General features: G+C 38.3%; 1 protein-coding gene across 1 annotated transcript in view; it reads left to right on the top strand.

The window, feature by feature from the left end:
• TM4SF4 (transmembrane 4 L six family member 4) overlaps positions 1-6,569 on the top strand; it is a 26,869-nt gene extending 20,300 nt beyond the window's left edge. Inside the window, exons 4-5 of the mRNA XM_004682117.1 lie at positions 3,129-3,318; positions 6,552-6,569. Of these exons, the coding sequence (XP_004682174.1) occupies positions 3,129-3,318; positions 6,552-6,569 (208 nt within the window). The remainder of the gene's footprint in view (positions 1-3,128; positions 3,319-6,551) is intronic.
• Positions 6,570-12,461: the final 5,892 nt, after the last annotated feature.

Below are 12,461 nucleotides of genomic sequence, written 5' to 3'. Positions count from 1 at the left end.
ACAGAGCAGGGAGCAGAACAAGCAGATCAACGAAGTACATTGCTGAGGGGAGCAACGGGCGGGTCATGAGAGGTCTGACCGGCCCGCCATGAGGATCACCTCCGGGGCTGGCAGGGATCGAACTCATGAGGAAGTGGCTTTAGCTTCTTAGTGCTGTGTTTTAACCCGCTGCGCCACCAGGGAGGGCCAGCACTTCCATTTCTTAACTTTAATTTCGTAATCTGTGTGTGGGCATGGGTATGGGTATGTGTGTGTTCATTCACTCAGGGACCGTTTCTTGGAACACACTGTGCCAGCTACTGTTCAAGTCAATTCCCATCCCCTGTAAGGCTGGCAATGATGATGCAAAAGGCTAACCCTGTGTTGTTTCTGGCACATGGCAGGGCCCTGCACATAAGATGCTGGTATTTACTCAATACTCTGAGCTGGAAGTTGGCACAGAAATCGGGACACTGTCTCTGCCATGTGGGTGTACAGTCCGGAAGAGAAGGGAGGCAATGGGCAGATGGTGTCTGCATAGAGTAGGAAGACAAGGAACTGAAACTAGAGGAGCATCATGGAGTTCATCCTGGACATGGTGTCGCAGGAAAAGACAGTGTGCCCACAAAGCTTTGTGATTTCCCCTATTCCGTTTTTAGCTGCCTTTGTTGACAGCAAAAATGAATTTCATAACATTCATGGCTTTTTATTCTAATGTTGATGAAACTGCTGCAGTTTGAGTGGAAAAGCCCTTCACAATAATGAAATGCTGTAAAACTCCAGTTTAGATGAGTTTAGATGGCCTTAGTTCATTTTGCTTCATGGAATGTGGAAATGTGATTGGTTACAGAATCGGTGAAAAATTAGGGCTTCCTCTCATCTGGTTTGGAAAATTTGATGCAGTGATTTTTTTTTTAAAGATTTATTTATTTATTCATACAGAACTGGGGTATAGGCCAGAGATGCGGAAGGTGAGAGGATTCACCAAGAACAGAGTGGGGAGCAGAACAGGCATATCGACAAAGTACACTGCTGAGGGGAGCAGCGGGAGGTCAGGAGAGGTCTGCCTCGCCATGTGGATCTCCTCCTGGGCAGGTGGGGTTAGAACTCATGCGGAATTGGCTTAAGCTTCTTAGTGCAGTGCTTTAACCCGCTGCGCCACCAGGGAGGGCCCTGATGCAGTGATTTTCACCAGAATCTCTGCGTCTCAGCCCTTGAGGGTTTTGGGGGAGAGGAGTGCCTTAGAATTACCGATGGTCCTTTGTGAGCGGTGAAGCTGTAGCTGTAGCGCTAAGATTTTCCAGCATCCAAACACAGTCCTCTCTTCCAAGTTTCCCCATGTGCATTTCTTCAATCTTACCACCTAGAGGTGCTGTCAGCCCATCACTGTATTAACTTTTCAGATGAGGAAAAGAACTCAGGCTTGCCAATTCTTTCACTTTCACATCTTTTGTCTGTAACGTGTCGCTAGAAAATATTGCATCTTTATGACCTCCTATAATCATCAAATTTAAAAATTACAAAAGTAGAACGAACTACATGGAAAAATGCAGGGAAAAAATGCTAACTGATTCAAAAAAGCATCCTTTGTTGAATTTGTGAAATGAAAGCCTTATTTAATGGCTAAGTCCAACTTCATGTTGTTCAACAGTCAATGTGTATATTTTATCAATATATTATTGTTGCTCCTATTTCACAGTTTTTGTAAAATAGGTATTAAGGAAATAAATTATTTCTTCCCCCAAAAGAAAATTAGTTACAGGGTCCTCCCTGGTGACATAATGGGTTAAGGCACAGCACTGTGAAGCCATAGCTGCTTCAGTAAGAGTTAGATCCTCTCCTGTCTAGCTTGCTGCTCCCCTCAGCAATGTACTTCATCAATCTGCTTGTTCTGCTCCCCACTCTGTCTCTAGTGAATCCTCTCACTGCCCTTGCACCTCCTATCTGTGCCTTAGTTCTATATAATAAATCAATCTTTAAAAAAAAAAGAAAATTGGCCCTCCCTGGTGGCGCAGCGGGTTAAAGCACAGCATCGAGAATCTAAAGCCACTTCCGCATGAGTTCGATTCTCGCCTGCCCCGGAGGTGACCACATGGCGTGGCAGACCTCTCCTGACCCACCTGCTGCTCCCCTCAGCAGTGTACTTCGCCGATCTGCCTGTTCTGCTCCCCACTCTGTCTTTGGTGAATCCTATCACCCTCCACATCTCTGGCCTGTACCCCAATTCTGTCTGAATAAAAAAATAAATCTTTAAAAAAAAAATTAGTTACATATTTTACATGTGGAATCCCTATATATTAATGAAAATATAGGCGAGTCAAATTCACAATTTGGCTAGAATTAGGCCTTTAAAAATTCAAGCTCTCTTGGCCCTCCCTGGTGGCACAATGTGTAAGGAAGCAGCAGGGCAAGCTAGCCAAAGCTGCTTCAGTGTGAGTTGGGTCCCAGAGGTGATGGCACACAAACCTCTCCTGTCTCGCCTGCTGCTCCCCTCAGCTGTGCACTTTTCAGTCTGCCTGTTCTGCTCCCCATTTTGTCTCTGGTGAATCCTTTCACTGTCCCTATACTTCTGGCCTGTACCCCAGTTTTATATACATAAATAAATAAATCTTTAAAAAAAAGAAATTCAAGCTCTCTCTATGATACAATATTTACTTGTCTTTGATTATACTACACTGGACAGATAATTTGTCCAAAGTCCAAACTGTCCTTCCTGCCATTAGGTAGAAAAAAAGTGGTGGACACTGTGAGATTCTGTTCCTGTGGTGTCTTCACTTTTCTGGCACCATACTGGATGGTAAATAGTTGGCCTCTTGGTCTGTTCATAAAAACCACTCTTATCTCTTCATATCTGCGTGACCTTAGCATCTGTGTACCTCAGTGTCCTTATTTGTAAAAGGGGTGAAAAGAACATAATGTTTCTATGAGGAATAAATGAGTGAAAATATGTAAAATGTTTCAAATACAGTGTGCTAAATAACATATTCTCAATAAAAGAATTAAGTGCTTTTAAAATAATTGTTCTGGGTTATTTTTCTTAGGGAGCTTATGTTTTAGAAGTATTGCAAAAGAACAACCATAATTTTGGCTTTCTAGTCTAGGGCATTGTATACCTTTTACAAATTAGTCTTTCACCCCACGTCCCACAGGGATTACCTCATTGATACAAGCTTGTGGAATAAATGCCAGAAGCCTGAAGACATCGTTCCCTGGAACCTGACCCTCTTCTCCATCCTGCTGATCATCGGAGGCCTGCAAATGTTTCTCTGTGCCATCCAGGTGGTCAATGGTCTTCTGGGGACTTTGTGCGGAGACTGCCAGTGTTGTGGCTGCTGCGGGGTAAGTTGAGGTCTTTGTCTTAGCAAGCGAGAAGGCTAGTCACACCAGCACTAGTGGATGGGAAGGTGGAAAGGGTCGCAAACTGCAGAACATCAAAGGTAGGCTGGGAAGTGTGGGTGTCCCCCTCTGTAAGCTCAGGGAAAACAGTGACTTGTGTTGTGCTCTGAAGCATGTGGACAGACCTGGCTGAAGTTCACCAAAACATTCAATCCTGCACCCAGCTGACAATTCTATAGACCAAACCCACATAAATGTTTCAACAATGTTTATATGAAGATCCCAGGAAGCATCTGTCATGTGCACATCTTGTCAGCAGTAATTCCACATGATCTGTGCTGAAATGTTCTTATTACTTCCTAGTTGACCTAGAAAAGGCATTATAACTTCCAGGTAATATATGGAACAGAAGTCAGGATACTTTTAATTCTCAGGAAAGAATAGAATATATATCCATGCAAATTGATATTTTAATGAGATTTATCTTATGGAAGAAAGAAATGGTTCTTAAGTAAGGAAAAACAAGGGAATTGCTTAGAATTTCCTTATCAAATGTAAGTTTAAAATATCAACAATATAAAAATTAAAAAATAACCTATGGATGGTAAAACAGCACAATTATTTCAGTAAATGACCAAATCAGATCAAATGATTATTCATATATACACAGTTATTTAAAAACAAACTGATGTATGAAAAAATAAAAATATTAAGCAGAAGTCTAGATTCCTTAATTGGGGAATTATGAGAGTACATTAATGAAAGATTTCTCTGCTTAATATATAGTAATATTCCAAATTTTAAGTTATTTATATAATTTTAAGTTTCTAACTAGTACTATATGTGTATAAGTCAAATTTGTGTGTGTGTGTTCACACACACAAGGATATATATTCAGTTGGAATATCTTATCTTCTACCCACCCAATTTTCCCATATCTCCACCTAGAGATGATTACATATTCTCCCCCCAAATATCTTTTTTATGTATTCTCTCTAAATTAGGAGGGTGGCAGTGTTTTCACTAACTCCCACTTTAACATGATTTTTTATATAATAATATTGGAAAATGCTTATGAGATAGTGTTTATTAGAAAAAGCAGAATTCAAAAAGTGTATACTTAATATACATATATGAACAAGAAAAGATAAAATAATCACTGTGTACCAAAATTTTGCAAAAAAAAGTTAGATGCTAGTTGTTTAAGGTAACAAGGCTTTGACTCTTTTTACTTCCTTCCAGCTTCTATTATTTAATTACTTTATTAATTTATTTGAAGATTTATTTTTACTTATTTATGCATAAATAGAGAGAGATGGGGTGTAGGCTAGAGTTGGGATTGGGGGTGAGAGGTTTCACCAGTGACAGAGTGGGGAGCAAAACAGATATCTCCTAAAATTCACTGCTGAAGGGAGCAACAGGTGAGACAGGAGAGGTCTGCTGTGCCATGTGAGTCACGCCCCTGGCCAGGGATGGAAATCATGCTACAGTGACTGCTGTAGTGCTGCACTTTAACCCCTTGTGCCACCAGGGAGGGCCTTAATCATCTATTTTAAAATATAAAATATAAGTAAAAAGTTCCAAAATGTCAATTTTAAATTAAGTATATTTCACTGACTGCTGAGTTAGCTTATAAATTTGCAATTCTATTGTGTTATATATAAAACTTTTAGTTAAATGAAAATAAGGAGAAAATAAAACTATCAGTAATCCATTAAAATTATTTTTCCAATAGCAGTAAAGAATACTGGCCACTTTGTATTCCATCTAAAATGAATTCATATTTGCTAAACCAACCAACTCATTTAAAGCACTAATTTTCCTTCCCCCCTATTTTTAGAGAAAAGACATTCAATCGTTTTGTTAAATACAGCAATTTTCCATTGAAAGATTGGAACTACAACTGCTATTTGAGTAAAATTTGTTGGCTCTCTAAAATAAGAGGTTAACTAATTCTAGTGATTATCAATACATTTAAAAACAAACCAGTAGGTGCCAGCACACGGACTCTTTTCCAAAACTATCATCTACTTAGATACAATATTATAGTTATTTTGATGACTAGATCATTCTATAACAGAAAACGGCGCAGGGACTTCACAGCTGTCAGCACAAACCAGAGGGCAAAAGCAGGAGGAAGTCCTTTCTCCTTCCCTCCCCTCCCTAGTGGATTCCTCCTCCTTCCTTTCTTTCTACTCCAGATTTTTTAAAATTTATTTCTTTTTTGGAAAGCTTCACATTTAATAAAATTTAAAAGAATAACACAATGAACCCTATACATTTTCACCTAGGTCCACACATTGTGAATCTTCTTGCTCCCTTTTTCTGACCCATTAAAAAGTGATTTGCAGATATTGCAAAACTTCATCACTAAATATTTCACAGTACTTCAGAGCTGCATTTTTGAAAAACCAGTCTGCTAAGGATCCTTTCTTGTTGGCAGCTTGCCTCACATGCAGCTGGTCAATGTCCCCTCCCCTAGCAGATACCACAGAGACTTGGGCTCTCACCTACCTCCCTGAGTGCCCCAATAAGCTGCCTAACTTCCCAGTCTTAGTTTCCCCAATGCCTCCTGCTTAGGTTCTCCAGAAAATACTAGGATCAACATCCATCCATTCAGGCAGAAAGTATTTATTGAGACAGACATTCCCAAACCTGGCACAGTCATTAAATGAGGTAATTGATGGAAACAGGCCTTCAAATACAAGTTATAAAAACTGGGTTGAATGCCAGCTATGCAGTCTGGGCTAAGTCAGTTGCAATCAACTGTTTCTTTGTCTGTAAATGTGATTATTAAACTTAGTTCTTATGGTTGCTGACTGTCTAACATAGAATAATAAATATATGTGTCTCTCAACAGAGAGAAGGTTTGCTATATTGTACCAATAACTATTCACTCTGAGTATACAAATCAGTGAGGCAACATGGATTCAAGAAAGGAGCACAATCTGGGTACAAATCCTGGATTCTCTGCTGCTTAATTATACATTTAACTACATCATTTGACCTATTTTTGTCTTTTATCAAAATTATTTTTAATAATAAATTATGCAAAATAAACACAGGCAAGTAGATTATCAAAGTTCTAAAACAAAGGAAAGTATAGAAGACATTTCAGTAGCCAGTAAAGGACAGGACCACTCAAGAAGATGGATGGTGGGGAGGCACTAAGAAGGGGGAGGAAAGAAAAGAAGCCAGAATGATGTCATCATTAATTAACTTTTTCTACCTTCTAGGGAGATGGACCAGTTTAAATTTCTATGCTGAGCTGCCCTAACTTGACAACATGTGGGATGCTATGTTAAACTTATTTTGGTAGTATTATTAATTCCTACCTGTCTCCTGATAAAACTTCTATCCAACCAGTTTAGCACAAATTAGAATTGTATGTTATTTAAAAAATAGTTTGGTCATTTAACAAATTAGATTAATAAATCTTTCAAATTAGTTACTTGTTAGAATTGAAGAGCTGGTTCAAAGCAAATTTTCTCTACATATTTCTTTAAACATGAAAAATGTATAAAGTCGCATGTACTGCTATAGTACTTCTTTGTATATAGAGATGTTTATATGGTTCATGTTGAAGTTTTACACTATTCAGAAAAGGAAAGCACATTTCAAATGATACACTAAGGTCATTTTCTTGTTTTGTTTTCAAGATTTATGGGAAGAATGGTTGATAAGTCATTATCATAAGTCATTATTGTCTCATGCCTTCTTTACTAATTTTTTTGAGATTGCCATCATTTGCTAGGGTTTCCATATTTATATTAAATTAAAGTTAGAAATGAGAGGCTATGTAATAAAAATTGTGTGTGCTTGGAGAAGAAAGGCAAAAACATGAATAATAATACCTTTGAACTTTTCAAATGAAAAATAATGTTTTAAAACAGTTGATTGGAATAATAATTTTGTGAGACTGACTGGGATTCAGATAATAAGGGGTATTGTTAATTCTGTGATATATTAAGACATTAACTTTGGTCTTATGAGTCAGGCACTTACAATGTATGGAACCAAATTCATTCTTTCTATTGGGATTCAAGCTTCAACTCCACCATATACCAACTTGACAATCCTGAGAAATTTACCATCTACTTCTCAATTTTCCCATGTGTGTACTGGAAGGCAATCAACCATCAGTCATCTAAAACATCTTGAAGTCTCCCTAGAGTGAAACGAGAAGACCTATGATTTATCCACACAACAGAGGGAATTACAAACCAAAGTCTCATTTCTGCACTAATAGGTGAGGCTCACTGGAAACTAGACTATTGGAGTCAGCAATGAAGTAATTACCAATCACTTACTGAGTGTTAACTACTGAGGTCTGGGAAGTCATGAAGTGTTATATGTTATGATTTTACTTTTACCACAAGCAGAACCCTGTGATTGGAAATAAAATCGGGAACTTACTACATAAAAGTTAAGAAATGTAAGAAGATAGACACTTAATGTCTCACTGGGGCATCTATAAACACAACACACACACACACACACACACACACACACATACACACACACATGCTGTTTCAATTCCGTTTAGACCATTGGTTCTCAAACGTGGCTGATCAATAGACGCACTAGGAAATACTTAAAAATTATAGATCCCTGAGCACTAGCATAAGCTGACAAAGTCTCATCAAGAGGCATGAAAGTTTGCTTTGTCTATTACTCAGTTTTTAAGGCTCTCTAGATGGAAATAATACTCTCCTAGTTAATATTAATAAAATGTAGTAAATGGTAAATCCTAAAGCATCAAACGTAATGATGCTTCAGAGATGCCAAGTTATTGGAATTGATTCACCTCAAGTTCTTTGATGAGGGAATACAAATTTGGGTAAAAGGCATCAGTTGCCTAATAAGTGGTTTTCATTGATTTATAATTTAGAAATGAAAGAACTGTAACCATCACCTCTGTACTATTATTGTATAGATGGAAAGCTAAAACAAATTATTGATGAGAATTCACACAAAAGGTCATTTTCAAATCCAATTACCATTAAATTAGGAAAAATAGCTTACTAGGAATAAAGGGACTTAAATGGAAAAGGTAATAATCAATGGGAAAAATAAATGATCTCCTTCCTAAGTATATTGCTCCCCTCACCCCCCCCCCCAACACACAGCAATTCTGGATGCAAACATTCTGAGAACATTTTTATAGGAGTTGCCCAATTTGTGTTGTTTTCCTGAGTATTTATTTCTCTACACTCTGGAGCACTCATTCTTTGCTACAAAGACAATGTGATTAAGTCTATAAGCTCCAGACCAAATTTGGGACATAGTACATAGTAGACAGTTGATGAATGAGCTGTGTCAATGGAAGTGTCCAGAGCCTATTTATCTTTATTGATACTTCACACTGAGTGAGATAGTATACCTGGTCCTGAAATATACTGTAGAAGAGCTCTCACTCCTCAGTCTTTACATGTATCACACCCATTTAGTAGTCAAACCTTCAGGGGTAGTTGTGTTATCATTATCCATATATGAGGGGGAAACTGAGGAATGAAAAGTTGAGGCAACAAGCCTGAGGTGACAGAATTAGTCAGTGACAGAGTTGGCAATAAACATGGGACAAAAGCTTCAGAGCCTGAGTGTTCCCTAACCCCACCAGGCTGTCCTGCCTCCCCCATCCCCATTGCAGGGTGCAGAAGCTATTAGCTCATTGCATCTCTTGCTTTTCACTGACTAAGCAAAAATTACACTTGGTCTTAAACTCAATGAACTCAGTTGAGTGGAAAAGTGCAGCAAGTACTGCAGACATTGGTACAAAAGTAGAAGTAAACTCTGAAAGCTAAAGTCAGTGACTACAGTGACAAATGCCATGATCTCGACTACTTTTTTTAAAAAAAGATTTTATTTATTTATGCATACAGAAATGGGGGTACAGGCCAGAGATATAGGGGCAGTGAGAGGATTCACCAGAAACAAAGTGGGGAGCTGAACAGGCAGAAATCAAAGTACACTGCTGAGGAGAGCAGCTAGAGGGTCAGGAGAGGTCTGCTGCGCCATGTGGATCACCTCTGGGGTGGGGATCAAACTCACACAGAAGAGGCCACAGCTTGGCTTAGCTTCACAGTGCAGTGCTCCCACCTGCTGCACCACCAGGGAGGGCTGACCTCGACTACTTTTAAATTGCCTGTATTTTAGCTTTTTAGGTCTCTCAAGCCTGCTCTGGATTCCTTATTTCAGGGTTGGACATACCCGGAAAAAGGGAAAAAAGAGATAAAGGTACAGATTTAGAAATTCAGTAAGTGTGTTACCTTGAGAAATCTTCCCCATTTGCAGGCCTATTTCCTCCCCTGTGATGGTAGCTCTATATCAGACTGCTGCTAATTTCCCCTCCTTTTCAGAAGTATTTGGGGTTATTAAAATCTGGATCTAAGCTGAGCTCTTTTAGAAAGCTTTTAAAAACCCCAGACCTTGGCCTTAACTTTCAGAAATGCTGATATAAATAAAGGAGGTTAGAGCTAGGCATCCTGCTTTTCCTTTTTAAATTCACCAGGAAATTCCAATGAGGCAGGTGTGAGAAATATTTTTCCCAAGTGTTCCCATATTTGAGTTTCATCTGAAGTAGGTGGAGGGCTTCGACCAATCCCAAGTTTCTAATTCAGTAGCCTTGGGGAGGGGCACTGATAGTATGTTCCTTGGTGACGTTTGAGGCTACAAATCCAGAGTCTACATTTTGAAGATTCCTCACTGTATCAGATGTGATCGGATGAGTATTTTTCCCCATTCTGGAAAAAAAAAATCATAGGAATCATTTGTTCTCAAGATATATGATGCTAGAAAGTTAAAGAGATAGTTACAGTCTAATCATGAATTTAAATATTTTTTATAGATAGGTTTTCATAGTAGATTATTTTGTGATATGTTCCATCTTGATGTAGAACAGGTGTGTGGGGGGTGGGGGGAGTGGATGTGTTCATACATCTGTGTATTGTCACCATACTAACCAATCCATAATGGTTTGGGTTTTATTATCCAAAAGCTGCTCTGATGGCATCATAAAGAGAATAAGCATGGCGACCTTGTTAGCATCAAATGTGAAATTTATGGGGAGGGTGGGCAGTGACAGATGGGGGAAAATACGCAAGCGCAGAGCAGAGCAGTGGGGGAATTCTCAGTGACATTAAAGATGCATAAAGAAAATTTACTATAGATAATCATGCTGTTTCATAAATGCCCATTAATTTGAAGGCTATGATGTAAGGGAACAAATTAATGTGCCATCACAGCCACCCTGAGGCTCTATTAGGTAACATTTTGTCAGTATCAATAATCTTTATCTTGTTCAAAATATAGTGTAGGAAGTACATATATAAACCTTGTATGTTTTATCATCTTTTAAAAATTCCCATAAAAAATTTATGAATGTTTTATAACATAAGCAGTACATTAAACAGTCCTCTGTGGTAAGATGGGGAACAAACAAGTCTTGAATCATCACTTCCTTTAGGGACATGGAGAATTGGGGTCTGGAGGAAGCAGTCACATCCAGAGTGGAACTGGTGGAGTAAGGACTGGTGACTCTATAGGGAGAAGAAAGAGATAGAGACTATGGAAGATGTAGCAGAGACTGAGAAACTTTTAGACAGGAACTGTGCCTAGCAGAGATATTCACCTTTACCCCAATGAGTCCCCACTTTCCTATGGCCCCAAGCTGTACTGAAAAGTGCATAACTCTCGATGAAAGCATTGCCAGCTCAAAGAAGGACACCCTGGTTACTGGTTTCAAGAGTGGAAAGAATCATACACCTATCCTCATACAGTCCCTGGACTCTGAGATTTGTCTGTGCCTGGTCTAGAGAGCCAAGAGAGTCATAAATGATGATCTCTACTACAACTTTCATATTACACCATCAGTGTAGATTGTCCATCCATATTGCTCACAGTTTTCCCTGCCAGGAGTCCTGGGCTGGCTTCAAAAGACTGTGAAGCCATACACTCTTCTCCCTGCATAGCCTCAGACCTGATTGCTAACATATGTATATATATATATATATACATTCACACACACACACACACCTATACATACACTGTAAGAACAGTCCTCAGAACAAAGAGGCCAGTGTGGGGACACGGGAGCAGTACCATCTTCTTCCCAGTATACCTTCACAAGCTTTCCCTGAAGCATCAACATTGCTACTGATGGAGAGTAGCTGGACTTCTGGAAAAAGATCTAAAATACCAAAATGGGAAGACAAAAATATCATAACACATGGCAACTTGAGACCTCAAGGACTCATGAAACCATAAGAGAAAACAATTCTCTAGATTCCAGCTACAGTTATAAAGAAGATCTTATGTCCTATCATATAGACAGTTCATAATCACCATGATTTGATAAAAAAAATTCAAAGAAATGGAAGAAAATATAGAAGACCAAAAGAATATCATGAGAAATACAATTACTAAATAGAAATTAGAAATGAAAGACTTAAATAAGAAAGTAAGGCAGTTGAAGTAAATCATAAAAAGATTTATAGAGGTTATAGAAAATTTGAAAAAAGAAATGGAAGCAGATTAACTTAGATGGAGGACAGAATTAACAACTTTAAAGTTCATAATTCAAAGAAGAAAAGGAAATAGCAAAAAATGAAGAAACACTTCGATAACTATGCAACTCTTTTAGGAAATGTAACATTAGAATAATGGTATCCCAGCAGGGAGAGGGAAGGATAAGGAAACAGAACTTATTCAGGGAAACAGTAATGGAAACCATATGAAAAATTGAAAGGAACTAAATACAAAAATAAAAGAAAACCCAGTTGTTTAAATGTAATGAGGACTACATACAGACCTATAGTTGTGAAACTACCAAAAATTCAAGATTAAAAAAGAGTATTGAAAGTGGCTGGAGAAAAAAAGCAGGTATCTTAGAAATGAATTCCCATTTTTTTGAGGAAACTTATTGACAAGAAGATAATGGAATGGTGTATTCAAAATACATAAAGATAAAAATTGGAGCCAAGAATACTATTCCTTGTATGCTTTAACTATGAAGGAGAAGTAAGGACTGACAAGGTTCTTCCCAGACAAAAAAGCTGAGCAATATTTTCAATTCTGGTCCTTCCTTTGAGAAATGTTTGAGAGGTGCTCTTCTACCGAAACCACAAGCAAGAAAATATACTAAAAAA

Source organism: Condylura cristata, unplaced genomic scaffold (assembly GCF_000260355.1).
Source record: "Condylura cristata isolate star-nosed mole 26May11 unplaced genomic scaffold, ConCri1.0 scaffold00014, whole genome shotgun sequence".
Lineage (NCBI taxonomy): Eukaryota > Metazoa > Chordata > Mammalia > Eulipotyphla > Talpidae > Condylura > Condylura cristata.
The sequence above is the reverse complement of the archived record's forward strand: the minus strand, read 5'-3'. Positions and strand labels throughout refer to the sequence as shown.